This window comes from Tachypleus tridentatus, chromosome 2 (genome assembly GCF_004210375.1).
Source record: "Tachypleus tridentatus isolate NWPU-2018 chromosome 2, ASM421037v1, whole genome shotgun sequence".
Lineage (NCBI taxonomy): Eukaryota > Metazoa > Arthropoda > Merostomata > Xiphosura > Limulidae > Tachypleus > Tachypleus tridentatus.
The window spans coordinates 153,483,282-153,504,700 of record NC_134826.1 but is presented as its reverse complement, the minus strand read 5'-3'; the positions used below and the strand labels follow the sequence as shown (position 1 = coordinate 153,504,700).

At 34.0% G+C, this 21,419-nt stretch overlaps 1 protein-coding gene across 1 annotated transcript in view; it reads right to left on the bottom strand.

Moving 5' to 3' along the window:
- The window catches only part of LOC143245655 (serine/threonine-protein phosphatase with EF-hands 1-like), a 56,277-nt gene extending 35,143 nt beyond the window's left edge, over positions 1-21,134 (bottom strand). Inside the window, exons 1-2 of the mRNA XM_076492003.1 lie at positions 21,038-21,134; positions 3-127 (exon numbers count right to left, since the gene is read on the bottom strand). Of these exons, the coding sequence (XP_076348118.1) occupies positions 3-127; positions 21,038-21,117 (205 nt within the window). The 5' untranslated portion in view covers positions 21,118-21,134. The remainder of the gene's footprint in view (positions 1-2; positions 128-21,037) is intronic.
- Positions 21,135-21,419: the final 285 nt, after the last annotated feature.

Genomic DNA, 21,419 nt, shown 5'->3' with positions numbered 1-21,419 from the left:
ACAGCTAAATGTCCTGAGCAGCTTCTGCCCCACGCTCAAATGGACTACCGTACCAGAAGTGTAGTGGACTTTTTTGAAATTTCTCTGGAAGTTGGGGTGTCCATCTTCGTGGAATAAAACTGAAGAGCTGTAAAGTAAGAAGGATTTTTTGTTTGCTTGTAGTTGAGCACAAAGCTACAGAATGGGCTGTCTGTACTCTGCCCACCATGAGTATCGAAACCCTTTTTCTAATGTAAATTCACAGGCATACCTCTGTGCCAATGGGGGCAAAGTTCAACCAAATTCGCAAAATTTCGCTGCAGGATATGGAAAGATAACAGAAGAAGAAATATCTACCATTAGAGAATAGCCTGATTAACGTTTGTGTTCAGAAAGCAGGGATACCAGGCCTTAAAAAGTGTTTGTAGCACTAGAAAACAGGAATACCAGGTCTTAAAAAGTGTTTGTAGCAAAAGAAGGCAAGGATATCAGGCCTTAAAAAGTGTTTGGAGCACAAGAAGACAGGGATACCAGGTCATTAAAAGTGTTTATAGTATAAGACGGCAGGGGCACCAGAACTTAAAAATTGTTTTTACCATAGGAAGGCAAAGATACCAGGTCTTTAAAAGTGTTTGTAGTACAAGAAGGCAGGATACAAGGCCTTAAAAGCGTTTGTATCATAAGAAGGCAGGAATACTATGCCTTAAAAAGTGTTTGGAGCATAAGATATTTATATGGCACACCATTCAGGAAGCAAAGCAGCAGTGAAGAGAGAGGTGTGGCTTGATCTTGCCAGTTTATATCGTCCTGTACTGCATGCATTGATTAAGTATGTTATGGATGTCTTCTGGATTCATGATAATGTGAACATTTTCATTACAGGGTACTACATGGACTCTGAAATACAGTTTTTAAACCAAGAGTATACAACCAGATAGGTAAACTTTGAATGTGGTATCCCAGTGGTATATACAATATCTCCTGTTTGTCCTTGTAATAAAAGTCGTCATCAGAGCTGTTGAGAAGGCTGGCTCAGCGATAGCTTTCCATGGAGGAGAATAACTTCCACCAATACAGGTATATATAGATGACAGGACCTTACTCAAGAATAACAGTCTTATGTAAGCTTGAAGATATTATGGACTGGGAAAGGGTGAAGTATAAACCCACTGAGTTACGCAGTTTGATCTTAAGAAAGTTAAAGCTGTTAACACCCATTTTTTGCTGTATGGCAAAGAAATTTCATCAGTCCAAAACCGGCCTGTAAAAAGCTTTGGATGGTGGGATACTGAGGAATTGAAAAACACCAAGATGGCTCAGGAGGCAACTAAACTAGTGGCGGATAGTCTGAAAGTAACTGATAAATGTTGTTTTCCAGGTAAGTTAACAGTATGTTTCTGTTTATTTGAACAATATTGCATTACACAGCAGCCACATGAAGTTGGTGTTGTTAGCGAGGTTTCTTGCAGAGGTGTTCAAGGTATCAAAAGCACGATTCTTCATGACTCTAAGATCTGATATAAAGTGAACTGCTGAGAAAGTGGTGCAATAGGCATAGTTCAAACTTAGGCACCAGGAGATTGTTACGGGGCACTAGAGTATGGGAATGGTCAAGTCATAAATGGTGGTCATCTGCTGAAGACCAAGAGCAATGTGAGTTAGTTTGTCAGAAGATTAGATAAACTGAGAAGAAAATGAGACTAGCCACAGCAGTTGGCTGGGCTAAGCAGGGTGCTTGGACAAAACAGAAACCTATACAGCAACAAACTTTACTACAAATGTACTACAGATGATTGATCCTCTTTGAAGTTCATCTTTCTGGCATTTTGCATATGATCTTCTCTCTGCACCATCCAGCTAAAGTGTTTGGTATAATGATTACTCAGATCTACTTCATTGCTGTGAGAAGGGTACTTTACAGGATATTCAGAGTTCATGAACATCAAATCTATATGGCAGCACGTTCACCTGGCATCATAACAACATGCTCAGAGTGAATGAAGATGAGCTTAGACAAAGAGACAGAGATAGCAGTAAGAAAACAAAGTAGCATCTGTCTTCAGACAGTTCATCATTATCATAAGAGAGGGTACTGGGACATGTATTAAACTATTTAAAGTAACAGGTGCTTCAGAGGGTACTGAGACATGTATTAAATTATTTAAAGTAACAGATGCTTCAGAGAGGGTACTGAGACATGTATTAAACTATTTAAAGTAACAAATGCTTCAGAGAGGGTACTGGGACATGTATTAAACTATTTAAAGTAACAGGTGCTTCAGAGAGGGTACTGAGACATATTAAATTATTTAAAGTAACAGGTGCTTCAGAGAGAGTACTGAGACATGTATTAAATTATTTAAAGTAACAGGTACTTCAGAGAGGGTACTGAGACGAATTAAATTATTTAAAGTAACAGGTGCTTCAGAGAGGGTACTGAGACATATACCAAATTATTTAAAGTAACAGGTGCTTCAGAGAGGGTATTGGGACATGTATTAAACTATTTAAAGTAACAGGTGCTCCAGAGAGGGTACTGAGACATATATTAAATTATTTAAAGTAACAGGTGCTTCAGAGAGGGTACTGAGACATGTATTAAACTATTTAAAGTAACAGGTGCTCCAGAGAGGGTACTGAGACATATATTAAATTATTTAAAGTAACAGGTGCTTCAGAGAGGGTACTGAGACGTATTAAATTATTTAAAGTAACAGGTGCTTCAGAGAGAGTACTGAGACATGTATTAAATTATTTAAAGTAACAGGTACTTCAGTGAGGGTACTGAGACGAATTAAATTATTTAAAGTAACAGGTGCTTCAGAGAGGGTACTGAGACATATACCAAATTATTTAAAGTAACAGGTGCTTCAGAGAGGGTATTGGGACATGTATTAAATTATTTAAAGTAACAGGTGCTTCAGAGGGTACTGAGACATGTATTAAATTATTTAAAGTAACAGGTGCTTCAGAGAGGGTACTGAGACATGTATTAAATTATTTAAAGTAACAGGTGCTTCAGAGAGGGTACTGGGACATGTATTAAATTATTTAAAGTGAAAGGTGCTTCAGAGAGGGTACTGAGACATGTATTAAATTATTTAAAGTAACAAATGCTTCAGAGAGGGTACTGGGACATGTATTAAATTATTTAAAGTAATAAATGCTTCAGAGAGGGTACTGAGACATGTATTAAATTATTTAAAGTAACAGGTGCTTCAGAGAGGGTACTGCGACATGTATTAAATTATTTAAAGTGAAAGGTGCTTCAGAGAGGGTACTGAGACATGTATTAAATTATTTAAAGTAACAAATGCTTCAGAGAGGGTACTGGGACATGTATTAAATTATTTAAAGTAACAGGTGCTTCAGAGAGGGTACTGAGACATGTATTAAATTATTTAAAGTAACAGGTGCTTCAGAGGGGTACTAAGACATGTATTAAATTATTTAAAGTAACAGGTGCTTCAGAGAGGGTACTGAGACATGTATTAAATTATTTAAAGTAACAGGTGCTTCAGAGAGGGTACTGGGACATGTATTAAATTATTTAAAGTGAAAGGTGCTTCAGAGAGGGTACTGAGACATGTATTAAATTATTTAAAGTAACAAATGCTTCAGAGAGGGTACTGGGACATGTATTAAATTATTTAAAGTAATAGGTGCTTCAGAGAGGGTACTGAGACATGTATTAAATTATTTAAAGTAACAGGTGCTTCAGAGAGGGTGCTGAGACATGTATTAAATTATTTAAAGTAACAGGTGCTTCAGAGAGGGTACTAAGACATGTATTAAATTATTTAAAGTAACAGGTGCTTCAGAGGGTACTGAGACATGTATTAGATTATTTAAAGTAACAGGTGCTTCAGAAAGGGTACTAAGACATGTATTAAATTATTTAAAGTAATAGGTGCTTCAGAGAGGGTACTGAGACATGTATTAAATTATTTAAAGTAACAGGTGCTTCAGAGAGGGTACTGAGACATGTATTAAATTATTTAAAGTAACAGGTGCTTCAGAGAGGGTACTGGGACATGTATTAAATTATTTAAAGTAATAGGTGCTTCAGAGAGGCTACTGGGACATGTATTAAATTATTTAAAGTAACAGGTGCTTCAGAGAGGGTACTGAGACATGTATTAAATTATTTAAAGTAACAAATGCTTCAGAGAGGGTACTGGGACATGTATTAAATTATTTAAAGTAATAGGTGCTTCAGAGAGGGTACTGAGACGTATTAAATTATTTAAAGTAACAGGTGCTTCAGAGAGGGTGCTGAGACATGTATTAAATTATTTAAAGTAACAGGTGCTTCAGAGAGGGTACTGAGACGTATTAAATTATTTAAAGTAACAGGTGCTTCAGAGAGGGTGCTGAGACATGTATTAAATTATTTAAAGTAACAGGTGCTTCAGAGAGGGTACTGAGACATGTATTATATTATTTAAAGTAACAGGTGCTTCAGAGAGGGTACTGAGACATGTATTAAATTATTTAAAGTAACAGGTGCTTCAGAGAGGGTACTGGGACATGTATTAAATTATTTAAAGTAATAGGTGCTTCAGAGAGGGTACTGAGACATGTATTAAATTATTTAAAGTAACAAATGCTTCAGAGAGGGTACTGGGACATGTATTAAATTATTTAAAGTAATAGGTGCTTCAGAGAGGTACTGAGACATGTATTCAATTATTTAAAGTAACAGGTGCTTCAAAAAGGGTACTGGGACATGTATTCAATTATTTAAAGTAACAGGTGCTTCAGAGAGGGTGCTGAGACATGTATTGAATTATTTAAAGTAACAGGTGCTTCAGAGAGGGTACTAAGACATGTATTAAATTATTTAAAGTAACAAGAGCTTCAGAGAGGGTACTGAGATGTATTAAATTATTTAAAGTAACAGGTGCTTCAGAGAGGGTACTAAGACATGTATTAAATTATTTAAAGTAACAGGTGCTTCAGAGGGTACTGGGATATGTATTAAATTATTTAAAGTAATAGGTGCTTCAGAGAGGGTACTGAGACGTATTAAATTATTTAAAGTAACAGGTGCTTCAGAGAGGGTGCTGAGACATGTATTAAATTATTTAAAGTAACAGGTGCTTCAGAGAGGGTACTGAGACATGTATTAAATTATTTAAAGTAACAGGTGCTTCAGAGAGGGTGCTGAGACATGTATTAAATTATTTAAAGTAACAGGTGCTTCAGAGAGGGTGCTGAGACATGTATTAAATTATTTAAAGTAACAGGTGCTTCAGAGAGGGTACTGAGACATGTATTAAATTATTTAAAGTAACAGGTGCTTCAGAGAGGGTACTGAGACATGTATTAAATTATTTAAAGTAACAAATGCTTCAGAGAGGGTACTGGGACATGTATTAAATTATTTAAAGTAATAGGTGCTTCAGAGAGGGTACTGAGACATGTATTCAATTATTTAAAGTAACAGGTGCTTCAAAGAGGGTACTGGGACATGTATTCAATTATTTAAAGTAACAGGTGCTTCAGAGAGGGTACTGGGACATGTATTCAATTATTCAAAGTAACAGGTGCTTTAGAGAGGGTACTGAGACATGTATTAAATTATTTAAAGTAACAGGTGCTTCAGAGAGGGTACTGAGACATGTATTAAATTATTTAAAGTAACAAATGCTTCAAAGAGGGTACTGGGACATGTATTAAATTATTTAAAGTAATAGGTGCTTCAGAGAGGGTACTGAGACATGTATTCAATTATTTAAAGTAACAGGTGCTTCAAAAAGGGTACTGGGACATGTATTCAATTATTTAAAGTAACAGGTGCTTCAGAGAGGGTACTAAGACATGTATTAAATTATTTAAAGTAACAAGAGCTTCAGAGAGGGTACTGAGATGTATTAAATTATTTAAAGTAACAGGTGCTTCAGAGAGGGTACTAAGACATGTATTAAATTATTTAAAGTAACAGGTGCTTCAGAGGGTACTGAGACATGTATTAGATTATTTAAAGTAACAGGTGCTTCAGAAAGGGTACTAAGACATGTATTAAATTATTTAAAGTAACAGGTGCTTCAGAGAGGGTACTGAGACATGTATTAAATTATTTAAAGTAACAAATGCTTCAGAGAGGGTAATGAGACATGTATTAAATTATTTAAAGTAACAAATGCTTCAGAGAGGGTACTGGGACATGTATTAAATTATTTAAAGTAATAGGTGCTTCAGAGAGGGTTCTGAGACATGTATTAAATTATTTAAAGTAACAGGTGCTTCAGAGAGGGTACTAAGACATGTATTAAATTATTTAAAGTAACAGGTGCTTCAGAGAGGGTACTGAGACATGTATTAAATTATTTAAAGTAACAGGTGCTTCAGAGAGGGTACTGAGACATGTATTAAATTATTTAAAGTAACAGGTGCTTCAGAGAGGGTACTGAGACATGTATTAAATTATTTAAAGTAACAGGTGCTTCAGAGAGGGTACTGAGACATGTATTAAATTATTTAAAGTAACAAATGCTTCAGAGAGGGTACTGGGACATGTATTAAATTATTTAAAGTAATAGGTGCTTCAGAGAGGGTACTGAGACATGTATTCAATTATTTAAAGTAACAGGTGCTTCAAAAAGGGTACTGGGACATGTATTCAATTATTTAAAATAACAGGTGCTTCAGAGAGGATGCTGAGACATGTATTGAATTATTTAAAGTAACAGGTGCTTCAGAGAGGGTACTAAGACATGTATTAAATTATTTAAAGTAACAAGAGCTTCAGAGAGGGTACTGAGATGTATTAAATTATTTAAAGTAACAGGTGCTTCAGAGAGGGTACTAAGACATGTATTAAATTATTTAAAGTAACAGGTGCTTCAGAGAGTACTGGGACATGTATTAAATTATTTAAAGTAATAGGTGCTTCAGAGAGGGTACTGAGACGTATTAAATTATTTAAAGTAACAGGTGCTTCAGAGAGGGTGCTGAGACATGTATTAAATTATTTAAAGTAACAGGTGCTTCAGAGAGGGTACTGAGACATGTATTAAATTATTTAAAGTAACAGGTGCTTCAGAGAGGGTGCTGAGACATGTATTAAATTATTTAAAGTAACAGGTGCTTCAGAGAGGGTACTGAGACATGTATTATATTATTTAAAGTAACAGGTGCTTCAGAGAGGGTACTGAGACATGTATTAAATTATTTAAAGTAACAGGTGCTTCAGAGAGGGTACTGAGACATGTATTAAATTATTTAAAGTAACAAATGCTTCAGAGAGGGTACTGGGACATGTATTAAATTATTTAAAGTAATAGGTGCTTCAGAGAGGGTACTGAGACATGTATTCAATTATTTAAAGTAACAGGTGCTTCAAAGAGAGTACTGGGACATGTATTCAATTATTTAAAGTAACAGGTGCTTCAGAGAGGGTACTGGGACATGTATTCAATTATTCAAAGTAACAGGTGCTTCAGAGAGGGTGCTGAGACATGTATTGAATTATTTAAAGTAACAGGTGCTTCAGAGAGGGTACTAAGACATGTATTAAATTATTTAAAGTAACATGTGCTTCAGAGAGGGTACTAAGACATGTATTAAATTATTTAAAGTAACAGGTGCTTCAGAGAGGGTACTGAGACATGTATTAAATTATTTAAAGTAACAAATGCTTCAGAGAGGGTACTGGGACATGTATTAAATTATTTAAAGTAATAGGTGCTTCAGAGAGGGTACTGAGACATGTATTAAATTATTTAAAGTAACAGGTGCTTCAAAGAGGGTACTGGGACATGTATTCAATTATTTAAAGTAACAGGTGCTTCAGAGAGGGTGCTGAGACATGTATTGAATTATTTAAAGTAACAGGTGCTTCAGAGAGGGTACTAAGACATGTATTAAATTATTTAAAGTAACAAGAGCTTCAGAGAGGGTACTGAGATGTATTAAATTATTTAAAGTAACAGGTGCTTCAGAGAGGGTACTAAGACATGTATTAAATTATTTAAAGTAACAGGTGCTTCAGAGGGTACTGAGACATGTATTAAATTATTTAAAGTAACAGGTGCTTCAGAAAGGGTACTAAGACATGTATTAAATTATTTAAAGTAACAGGTGCTTCAGAGAGGGTACTGAGACATGTATTAAATTATTTAAAGTAACAAATGCTTCAGAGAGGGTACTGGGACATATATTAAATTATTTAAAGTAATAGGTGCTTCAGAGAGGGTACTGAGACGTATTAAATTATTTAAAGTAACAGGTGCTTCAGAGAGGGTGCTGAGACATGTATTAAATTATTTAAAGTAACAGGTGCTTCAGAGGGTACTGAGACATGTATTAAATTATTTAAAGTAACAAATGCTTCAGAGAGGGTACTGGGACATGTATTAAATTATTTAAAGTAATAGGTGCTTCAGAGAGGGTACTGAGACGTATTAAATTATTTAAAGTAACAAGTGCTTCAGAGAGGGTGCTGAGACATGTATTAAATTATTTAAAGTAACAGGTGCTTCAGAGAGGGTACTGAGACATGTATTAAATTATTTAAAGTAACAGGTGCTTCAGAGAGAGTACTGAGACATGTATTAAATTATTTAAAGTAACAGGTGCTTCAGAGAGGGTACTGAGACATGTATTAAATTATTTAAAGTAACAAATGCTTCAGAGAGGGTACTGGGACATGTATTAAATTATTTAAAGTAATAGGTGCTTCAGAGAGGGTACTGAGACATGTATTCAATTATTTAAAGTAACAGGTGCTTCAAAAAGGGTACTGGGACATGTATTCAATTATTTAAAGTAACAGGTGCTTCAGAGAGGGTGCTGAGACATGTATTGAATTATTTAAAGTAACAGGTGCTTCAGAGAGGGTACTAAGACATGTATTAAATTATTTAAAGTAACAAGAGCTTCAGAGAGGGTACTGAGATGTATTAAATTATTTAAAGTAACAGATGCTTCAGAGAGGGTACTAAGACATGTATTAAATTATTTAAAGTAACAGGTGCTTCAGAGGGTACTGAGACATGTATTAGATTATTTAAAGTAACAGGTGCTTCAGAAAGGGTACTAAGACATGTATTAAATTATTTAAAGTAACAGGTGCTTCAGAGAGGGTACTGAGACATGTATTAAATTATTTAAAGTAACAAATGCTTCAGAGAGGGTACTGGGACATGTATTAAATTATTTAAAGTAATAGGTGCTTCAGAGAGGGTACTGAGACGTATTAAATTATTTAAAGTAACAGGTGCTTCAGAGAGGGTACTGAGACATGTATTAAATTATTTAAAGTAACAGGTGCTTCAGAGAGGGTACTGGGACATGTATTAAATTATTTAAAGTAATAGGTGCTTCAGAGAGGGTACTGAGACATGTATTAAATTATTTAAAGTAACAAATGCTTGAGAGAGGGTACTGGGACATGTATTAAATTATTTAAAGTAATAGGTGCTTCAGAGAGGGTACTGAGACATGTATTAAAGTATTTAAAGTAACAGGTGCTTCAGAGAGGGTACTGAGACATGTATTAAATTATTTAAAGTAACAAATGCTTCAGAGAGGGTACTGGGACATGTATTAAATTATTTAAAGTAATAGGTGCTTCAGAGAGGGTACTGGGACATGTATTAAATTATTTAAAGTAATAGGTGCTTCAGAGAGGGTACTGAGACATGTATTAAATTATTTAAAGTAACAGGTGCTTCAGAGAGGGTACTGAGACATGTATTAAATTATTTAAAGTAACAAATGCTTCAGAGAGGGTACTGAGACATGTATTAAATTATTTAAAGTAACAGGTGCTTCAGAGAGGGTACTGGGACATGTATTAAATTATTTAAAGTAATAGGTGCTTCAGAGAGGGTACTGAGACATGTATTAAATTATTTAAAGTAACAGGTGCTTCAGAGAGGGTACTGAGACATGTATTAAATTATTTAAAGTAACAGGTGCTTCAGAGAGGGTACTGGGACATGTATTAAATTATTTAAAGTAACAGGTGCTTCAGAGAGGGTACTGAGACATGTATTAAATTATTTAAAGTAACAGGTGCTTCAGAGAGGGTACTGGGACATGTATTAAATTATTTAAAGTAATAGGTGCTTCAGAGAGGGTACTGAGACGTATTAAATTATTTAAAGTAACAGGTGCTTCTATATTTTTAGATTTAATGAAATATTCGATTTTGCTACTTATAATATATAAGTTGATAATGTATTACTGGATTCAGAGAAACATTAAGTGTATGTACTGAACTTACATTCAGTAATTGAAAGTTAAGAAAAACTGTTGAAATATGAAGAAAGTTATATCACCTGTTTATAAGAGAAATGTATAGATAACATAATGTAAAATAAATCATAAATCAGTAAGGTAAGAACATACAAAAAACAGTACACCACATAACGTATGAACATATAGAAACAGTATATCACACATCATTAAATTAAGAACATACAGAAACAGTACACCATATAACATTAACGTATGAACATACACAAAATAACGTGATCTGTAAAGCTTTAAAATAAGACAAAGTATATATATATATATATATGAGCAAAAACATAGCATAGATTTAAGCAAAAGTAGACCTTAATAAGATACCGTAAGTCCTCCAAAACCCTCGAGTCGTGTAACAATCACTAGCAATTGTATAGACGTAACGAATTTCTCTGATGTTAAATACCAAATGTAGGAACGTAAGACACAATACTAACATGAATAATTTATCGGCGAAACATGCATGACAAAACCTATTAGGTTTCGTATGTTTAACTAATGAAGTTTCTAGGCCATTGCGTCCAATACAAAAAACAAAGTCCACACTGCAACCAACTTTCCTAACATATTGTTAAATTAGTAAGGTTTAACACATTAGACAAAGTACGTGATTCTATTAGCAACATTTAAAAAGACAGCAACATTAGACACTACGTGATTCTACTAATAACATTTAAAAAGACAGCAACATTAGACACTACGTGATTCTACTAATAACATTTAAATCACACCAACATTAGACACTACGTGATTCTACTAATAACATTTAAATCACACCAACATTAGACACTACGTGATTCTACTAATAACATTTAAGTCACACCAACATTAGACACTACGTGATTCTATTAATAACATTTAAATTACACCAACATTAGACACTACGTGATTCTACTAATAACATTTAATTTACACCGACATTAGACACTACGTGATTCTATTAATAACATTTAAATCACACCAACATTAGACACTACGTGATTCTATTAATAATATTTAAATTACACCAACATTAGACACTACGTGATTCTATTAGCATTTAAATTACACCAACATTAGACACTACGTGATTCTACTAATAACATTTAAATCACACCAACATCAGACACTACGTGATTCTATTAATAACATTTAAATCACACCAACATTAGACACTACGTGATTCTATTAATAACATTTAAATCACACCAACAAAGTTACTCGAGGGCTATCTGCGCTAGCCGTCCCGAATTTAGTAGTGTAAGACTAGAGGGATCATAATGTAAATATAAAAATTGTGTTACGAAAATGATTTGTACTAAAATTAAAGTATAATAACATAATCATTAGTTTTCATAGTTATTCAGAAAAGCAGTAAATAGCGAATAAAACAATTTTTATATCACAACAACTGAGTTAAGTGTGAATATTTTGGATCTAAACAACTCTGTGAACCTTTAAGGGTTGGGCAGTCTTTATCTATGTGGTGATGACAGAGAAATCCTGAAACTAAATATTGCGACCTTTGGTTCCAGACCTTGAACTAATAGTTTAGTGACTTGGTTTAAGCAGTGGAACGTTGATTCTGTAAGATATTCCTGAATGTTCACAGACTCTAGCTTGTGAGTGACGTTTCATTTTGACAATGTACGTAAACACCTCGTCTATACACGACCCACGAACCTACAAGTTTAGTTACTTGATCTTTGTACTGTTTAATGTGGAGACGAAGTTTTTATATTATTTTAAACTAAAGTGGATGGTAGAAAGTTTTGTTAGGGAAGAGCTTTTTTTTTTTTTAATTTGTGGAGATTGTGAACCAATTAAAGGAATTGAGAGTGAGAGGGGGTGTGTGCGGTGTTTACATTAGCTGGCAGATGAAAGTTCTTATTTAGGGAATTCTATTTAATGTTCGTTAGAATATCAGTAGGAACATGAGTTTATGTAGAAGGGTTCTTTGTTTATTTAAATAAAATAATTAGAACACAGATTAAAAATTATGTTTTTCAATCATATAACCAGATTACGTTTAAAGAAGTTCGGGAAAAAATATCGAATTTGGTTTGGAGACCAATAAAAGTTCGGGAAAAAATATCGAATTTGGTTTGGAGACCAATAAAAGTTATTCTATGGTAAACTGAGCTTCAAAATGTTTGGAGACCAATAAAAGTTATTCTATGGTAAACTGAGCTTCAAAATGTTTACTTTCTTCGGTAATTCCGACGTTTAGGAATGGTAAGGAATAATTATTTTCGTGTTCGATTGTGAATATGATATTGGGGTGTCGGGAATGAAGGTAGGAAAGGTACTTGGAATCGTGCCTTTATTGAGCAGGAAAGCGTCATTAATACAGTGTTTGTAAGGAACAAATTTCAATTCATAATAGCATAGAAAAACTATTTACTATCGTCGGACCCAGTGGAGATGATATGTGACATCATTTTAAAGGGAATATGGTTTAACATAAGGGATAGGACAAGATGTTCCACGAATTGTTTACAGGTGAAAACAACATACTGTTCAGTGTCTATGGGAAAGACAAGGTCTACGATTACATTTAAAGTTTCATTATATTGGTATATAGAGATTCGACATCAAAACTGGCCATAACGTACTGATAGGCAAACATAATATTAGAAACTTTTGAAACAAAGATAATAGTGAATTCGTTAAAGGTATTCAGTTTTAAATGTAGGACCGATAAAATCAGACAAGTAATTACAGGAGCCTACACCTGAAGAAACAGTGTCCAGTTTGGTGTATACTTTGGTAGGCCTTAAAAAATACCACGTTTAGTGTACTTTAGGTAGGCCGTGAAAAATATCAGGTTTGGTGTACTTTCTATGGAGATGGAGGAATTTGTTGGAAAATAGTTACAGAGATAATATTTCGAGTTTTCAGGGTCTTAAGAAAACGCAGAATCGTATCTTACCTTTAAAAGTCAACAATAATAAGACAGTATCCAATATTAACAACTGTCTTTATCTTCATTATTGAGGTTGGTTTGTTGGTTGTTTTGAATTTCGCGCAAAGCTATTTGAGGGCTATCTGCGCTAGCCGTCCCTAATTTAGCAGTGTAAGACTAGAGGGAAGGCAGCTAGTCATCATCACCCACCGCCAACTCTTGGGCTACTCTTTTACCAACGAATAGTGGGATTGACCGTCACATAATAGCGCCCCCACGGCTGAAAGGGCGAGCATGTTTGATGCGACCGGGATTCGAACCCGCAACCCTCGGATTACGAGTCGACCGCCTTAACACGCTTGGTCATGCCGGGCCATATTATTGAAGTTAAAGTCAAGGTTAATAAGTCGGTATCGAGTTTTAACCGAACGCTTTTATTTTCATTGTTGACGTTAAGTTCAAGGAAAATAATTCCATATTCACTTTTAACTACCGTCTTTATCTTTATTATTGAACTTAAAGGTCAAGGGTAATATGTCGGTATCCAATTTTAACTACCGTCTTTATCTTTATTATTGAACCTAAAGGTCAAGGGTAATAAGTCGGTATCCAATTTTAACTACCGTTTTTATCTTTATTATTGAACTTAAAGGTCAAGGGTAATAAGTCGGTATCCAATTTTAACGAACGTCTTTATCTTCGTTATTGAAGTTAAAATCAAGGGTGGAAGTTGGTATCCAGATTTAACAACTGTTGTTATCTTCATCATTGAAGTTAAAGTAAAGAGTGATAATCGCTATCCAGTTTTAAGAACCGTCTTTATCTTCACCATTGAAGTTAAAGTCAAGGGTGGAAGCTGGTATCCAGATTTAACAACCGTTGTTATCTTCATCATTGAAGTTAAAGGTCAAAGGTAATAAGTAGGTATCCAGTTTAAGCAACAGTCTTTATCTTCATTATTGAGCTTAAAAGTCAAGGGTAATAAGTCGGTATCCAGTTTTAACAACCATCTTTACCTTTCTTATTGATTTAAAGGTCAAGTGTGATAAGTCGGTATCGAGTTTTAACGAACGTCTTTCTGTTCATTATTGAAGATAACTTCAAGGGTAATAAGTGAGTATCGAGATTTAAAAAAGTGTTTTTATCTTCTTTATTGAACTTATAGGTCAAAGGTAATTAGTCGGTATCCAGTTTTAACAACCGTCTTTATCTTTATTATTGAAGTTAAAGGTCAAGGGTAATAAGTCGGTATCTAGTTTTAACAACCGTTTTTATCTTTATTATTGAAGTTAAAGGTCAAGGGTAATAAGTCGGTATCTAGTTTTAACAGCCGTCTTTATCTTTATTATTGAAGTTAAAGGTCAAAGGTAATTAGTCGGTATCTAGTTTTACGTCTTTATCTTCTTTATTGAATTTATAGGTCAAAGGTAATAAGTCGGTATCCAGTTTTAACAACCGTCTTTATCTATATTATTAAAGTTAAAGGTCAAGGGTAATAAGTCGGTATCTAGTTTTAACAACCGTTTTTATCTTTATTATTGAAGTTAAAGGACAAGGGTAATAAGCCGGTATCTAGTTTTAACAACCGTCTTTATCTTTATTATTGAAGTTAAAGGTCAAAGGTAATTATTCGGTATCTAGTTTTACGTCTTTATCTTCTTTATTGAACTTATAGGTCAAAGGTAATAAATCGGTATCCAGTGTAACAACCGTCTTTATCTTTATTATTGAAGTTAAAGGTCAAGGGTAATAAGTCGGTATCTAGTTTTAACAACCGTTTTTATCTTTATTATTGAAGTTAAAGGTCAAGGGTAATAAGTCGGTATCTAGTTTTAACAACCGTTTTTATCTTTATTATTGAAGTTAAAGGTCAAGGGTAATAAGTCGGTATCTAGTTTTAACAGCCGTCTTTATCTTTATTATTGAAGTTAAAGGTCAAAGGTAATTAGTCGGTATCTAGTTTTACGTCTTTATCTTCTTTATTGAATTTATAGGTCAAAGGTAATAAGTCGGTATCCAGTTTTAACAACCGTCTTTATCTATATTATTAAAGTTAAAGGTCAAGGGTAATAAGTCGGTATCTAGTTTTAAGAACCGTTTTTATCTTTATTATTGAAGTTAAAGGACAAGGGTAATAAGCCGGTATCTAGTTTTAACAACCGTCTTTATCTTTATTATTGAAGTTAAAGGTCAAAGGTAATTATTCGGTATCTAGTTTTACGTCTTTATCTTCTTTATTGAACTTATAGGTCAAAGGTAATAAATCGGTATCCAGTTTAACAACCGTCTTTATCTTTATTATTAAAGTTGAAGGTCAAGGGTAATAAGTCGGTATCTAGTTTTAACAACCGTTTTTATCTTTATTATTAAAGTTGAAGGTCAAGGGTAATAAGTCGGAATCTAGTTTTAAGAACCGTTTTTATCTTTATTATTGAAGTTAAAGGACAAGGGTAATAAGCCGGTATCTAGTTTTAACAACCGTCTTTATCTTTATTATTGAAGTTAAAGGTCAAAGGTAATTATTCGGTATCTAGTTTTACGTCTTTATCTTCTTTATTGAACTTATAGGTCAAAGGTAATAAATCGGTATCCAGTTTAACAACCGTCTTTATCTTTATTATTAAAGTTAAAGGTCAAGGGTAATAAATCGGTATCCAGTTTAACAACCGTTTTTATCTTTATTATTGAAGTTAAAGGTCAAAGGTAATAAGTCGGTATCTAGTTTTAAGAACCGTTTTTATCTTCAGTATAGAACTTCCAGTTCTCCACAATGAATCCATTGTTAACTTAGTTAATGTTCTGTTTCAGTCTTTCTTCTGTCAACATCGGACAACTATCTGTCTATAAGATATCTTTAATGGTATTGAAGTCTTTAAGTAAACATTCTCAAGTGATGTGTCTGCACATTAGAACAAAATGTTAACTAAGTTTTCTTTACACACATTCGTAATTCAGTATATAAGGTAGGTTTTAATGGTGTACTTCATAATTACAAATAGCTTTTGTATTTGTAAGTCTAAGTGTTGAGAAATATAATATTATGCTTTTTTGTTGATCAATAAATGTTAGATGCGCTGCTGAAGTTCTAAAAACATTAAGAAAACTTTAACGGAGTTTCGAAAAATGGTAAACGTACTGTTATACGCGTAAGCTATGTTTATAACAGTGAAACTAAATTAATTAATGTAGACATTGGATAGAAGAAACTTCATGTCTTGATGATGACGCTACGATTAGGAAGTGTAATAAGATAGACCGAGAACAATTTATATTACTGGAGAACTAAACTAAGTAGGTTGTCCATATTACTGGAGAGATAAGTCGTTTCCTTAGGTTATTGTAGAACCAAGTAGGTTGTTTAGGTTAGTGGAGAACCATGCAGCAGGTTGTTCAGGTTATTTGCAATGGAAACTATGATGTAGGGCCGTCAAATAAAGCGGACGTGGCGACATGGACTCTATCTGACAAGGTACTAGGGTGCACGTGGCGACATGTACTCTATCTGACAAGGTACTAGGGTGGACGTGGCGACATGTACTCTACCTCACAAGGTACTAGGGTTAAAACTATTGTAATATAAGGTGTTTATCCCATACGTACTAAGTTGTAAGACTCTTGTCGACTGAAACAAGCTGTTATCTTGTGATAAAGTATTAGTTGGTCGTGTTCTTGTTTATTGAGTAAATTACTGTCTCCTGTTGAATATCCAACAACGTAGGAGTTTGAAATAGAAGACATTGTTTGGCTCAGTTTTCAATTTCATGAATCAGTTGAATATAAAATGTAAAATGAATCAGTTGAATACAGTAGAATTGGTTAAGTTTTTATAAAATGTACAATAGAAAGAAACATTTCATTCTCATCTTTCTATCTAGACCGTTCGTGTGTCAAAGCAATTAACTGTATTTGTTTCACAATTTTCTGTCTTCTATTTTTAGAAGCACTGGGTCGTTTCGTACGTTAGTTGTCTTTCTATACGCTTTCTTTTTTCCATTTATCTTTGAAAATCGGTGGAAAACAATCAAATAAAGTTAATAAACCTATTCCACTGTCATGATTCGAATGATATTCAAGCTTTCTTTAAAATCATGTAACACTCAACATTATTCGCAAAGTTGTTACAATATTAATGTTCACAACATTAAATAAATTGTACACATTTAAAACTTGAATTAAGTAATTACGATTAATAAAGGTCAAACATGAACAGACATTTATAGCTGTAATAAGTTTCAAATTTAACTATTTAAAGTTTTTCTTGTTTCAAGTTAGTATTTCAAATCAAATAATTTACCGTGTTCATATTATTACTTAAATCTTATAGGAACAAATGCGGATTGAAAGATAAAACATTATAATCTTTTCACAAAAGCGAGTTATAAAGATAAAAAAGCTTTAGTTTCTTTCAATTTGTCGAACACGTCTCCTGGTGGCTCGGCAGTGAGTCTGGGGGCTTACAACGCAAAAAAATCTGGTTTCGATGTAAAAAAATGAACAAGTAATTTTAAGCTTAACAACAACCATTTAGAAAACTAAGGGTGTGCATTATATTTTAAATATCATTGTCCATTATCGATAAGTTTTACTCGTAGCTGAATTAATGTTTTTTTAAATTACACGTAACATGCTACTATGATCGTGACACAGCTTGTAATTCTCCTGTGATTTTCTAATATGACATTATAATTGGCTGAAACATCATTTTCTCCTGTGACCACCAGGAGATGTTTCTCATCGTCCCGATTTTCTGATATACCTAGTAACTTACTGACAGGATTATAACCCTGTGTAAGATTACATTTCTCTCCCAGTGGCTTCGTTTAAGTTATTATTCCTTCTAATATTGCCTGCAGCTAACTGTTACCCTGACATAAGATTACATCTCCTATCTCCCAATAACTTCACGCAGTCCAGGAATAAAGTCTAGTCAGACTGGCCAGTTGAACAACGTGGACCATACAGTCCAGGAAGAAAGTTATGTCAGACTGGCTTGTTGAATAAAGTTATCTCAGAACAGCTTGTTGAACAATTTGTACCATGCAGTCCAAGAACAGAGTTATCTCAGACTAGCTTGTTGAACAACGTGGACCATACAGTCTATGAACAAGGTCATGTCAGACTGGCTTGTTGAACAACGTGGACCATACAGTCTATGAACAAGGTCATGTCAGACTGGCTTGTTGAACAGCTTGCACTATTAGGTCCAGGAACAAAGTCATGCCAGACAGGCTTGTTCAACAACTTCCACCATACAGTCTATGAACAAGGTCATGTCAGACTGGCTTGTTGAACAACGTGGACCATACAGTCTATGAACAAGGTCATGTCAGACTGGCTTGTTGAACAGCTTGCACTATTAGGTCCAGGAACAAAGTCATGCCAGACAGGCTTGTTCAACAACTTCCACCATACAATCCAAGAACAAAGTCATGTCAGACTAGCTTGTTGAACAACGTGGACCATACAGTCTATGAACAAGGTCATGTCAGACTGGCTTGTTGAACAACGTGGACCATACAGTCTATGAACAAGGTCATGTCAGACTGGCTTGTTGAACAGCTTGCACTATTAGGTCCAGGAACAAAGTCATGCCAGACAGGCTTGTTCAACAACTTCCACCATACAATCCAAGAACAAAGTCATGTCAGACTAGCTTGTTGAACAACGTGGACCACACAGTCTATGAACAAAGTCATGTCAGACTAGCTTGTTGAACAAAGTGGACCATACAGTGCAGGAATAAAGTCATGTCAGTCGTCACAACGATTAAATTAATATGCGGATTAGAGGTATACTAAGGTAAAATTAATGTGTGTATTACAGGAATACTATGGTAAAATTTATCCGTGTATTACGATTATACTACGGTAAAATTAATGTGCGTATTACAGGAATACTACGGTAAATTTAATGTGTGTATTACAGGTATACTACGGTAAAATTAGTGTGTATATTAAGGTATAACCAGTAAATCTAAAACATTGTTTCGGTGACACGGTTACTTCATAAGGGTATACTGAGCTAAAATTAATGTGCAGATTACAGGTATACTACGGTATAATTAATGTGTGTATTACAGGTATAGTACGGTAAAATTAATGTATTTATTACAGGTATGCTACGATGAAATTAATGTGTGGATTACAGGTTTCATAACCCATTCACTCAGGTAAATCTATATGTGAAGAAAGTTTCACATGTAGACAACACAAGAAAATAATTTATGTTGTCAGAAGCTACCTCTTGAAACTACTACATGGTATACCCACTGAAACTATTGGAATAGCATGTCACAGATAAAGTAATAAAACTACTACACTGTTTGAGTTGTCAGAGAATAACCAGTAAAACTACTACACTATTTGAGTTGTCGGATGATACCTAGAAAAAAATACTACACTGTTTGAGTTGTCAGAGAATAACCAGTAAAACTACTACACTATTTGAGTTGTCGGAGGATACCTAGAAAAACTGCTATACTGTTTGAGTTGTCAGAGAATAACCAGTAAAACTACTACACTATTTGAGTTGTCGGATGATACCTAGAAAAAAATACTACACTGTTTGAGTTGTCAGAGAATAACCAGTAAAACTACTACACTATTTGAGTTGTCGGAGGATACCTAGAGAAACTACTATACTGTTTGATTTGTCAGAGTATAACCAGTAAATCTAAAACATTGTTTCGGTGACACGGTTACTTCATAATTTCAATTTTCAACACTTTTGCTACTTAGGATTATCCTTAAAAAAGTCAGTGTATTAAAACTAAAATGCAAATAACAAACCCTGCGCGGTAGTTCGGAATATATCTGCAAACTGTACGTGACACAGAGTTTCAAATATATGTAGCTCTTCATTAATGCGAGGACTTTCGCAGGCGATAAGAACTAGAGTTGCTTTTATCAAGTGAAACCTCGACCATATCTCTTGGCGGTTTATAGACTAACATTTCAAGGTTAGCATACAACTATCTACTGAAGTCTGATCAGAGATTTAAACATTTATATCTGTCTTCACATTCATATTTACTACACCTCAAAATGCGAAACGAATAACAAAATAGGGTCTTCAATAATACGTAGGCCTAATACAGCTATCTTCATGAAGCCAAATATAAAACTTATAATAAGTAGGCCTAATAAAGCCTATAAACCATATATCTATAAACACTGGTATGAAACACAATGACTTAAGATGTTATAATTAGGTACATATAAACACTGGCATAAAACTTAGATTCAAGATACCAGAACTAAGTACATTGGTATAAACTTACAGATTTATGATATTATAACAAGGTACATGCAGACACTAGTATAAAATTTACTGTTTTAAGACTTTAAAAACTAGGTACATATAAACACTTGTATAAGACATTCTGATTTAAGTAATTAGAATTAAGTACATGTAAATACTGGTATAAGACTTACTGTCTTAAGACATAATAGTTAAATACATGTAAATACTGGTATAAGCCTTACTGTCTTAAGACATAATAGTTAAATACATGTAAATACTGGTATAAGCCTTACTGTCTTAAGACATTATATCTATGTATATGTAAACACTGGTATAAGACTTACTGTCTTAAAACATTATAGCAAAGTACATGTAAACACTAGTATAAGAGTAACTGTCTTAATACATTATAGCTAAATACATGTAAACATTACTTAAATTTTACTGAGTAATATAGGAACACTTGGTTAATGTAAAAATATTTGAAAATTTATTGACTTAGGATTGCTGAACTACGGACGAAGAATATTTGGGCTTTCCTCTAAGCTGTTTACAACCCAGTGGAAGACGTAGTACCGAGGTGATATTAAAACGTTATTGTTATAACAGTAAAATACTGTGACATCTACTTGGTGTTTGGATGCTTAGAAGAAGAGAGACAGGCGATTTACTCACCCACTATTTATCTGCTTGTCTTCTATAAATCTCGAATGTATAATGCACGTCCAACTTTCCCAACCAGTGTTTCTTAGCATTAACGATAGTATGGGTGGAGGCTGACCTAGTTCTTCGGGTAGTCGCTCGAGGGCGTTACTCAGATAGATACACACTGGCCAAATAGTTAGATAAGCTGGGCGTGGACACGAGCCAAATAGTGTGAATACTTCATCAGTGCCTTAGGGACAGGTGAGGTAACTACTTTTGAGAATATAAATTTTACATATAAAGGAAAAAATAATAATTCGACAGATCATGGTAGAATATCAGTAAAAACAAGTGAAATTTCATCTTGTTGTTTCTATTGTTATTATAAATTATTTCTTAGACCGTCTTCAAG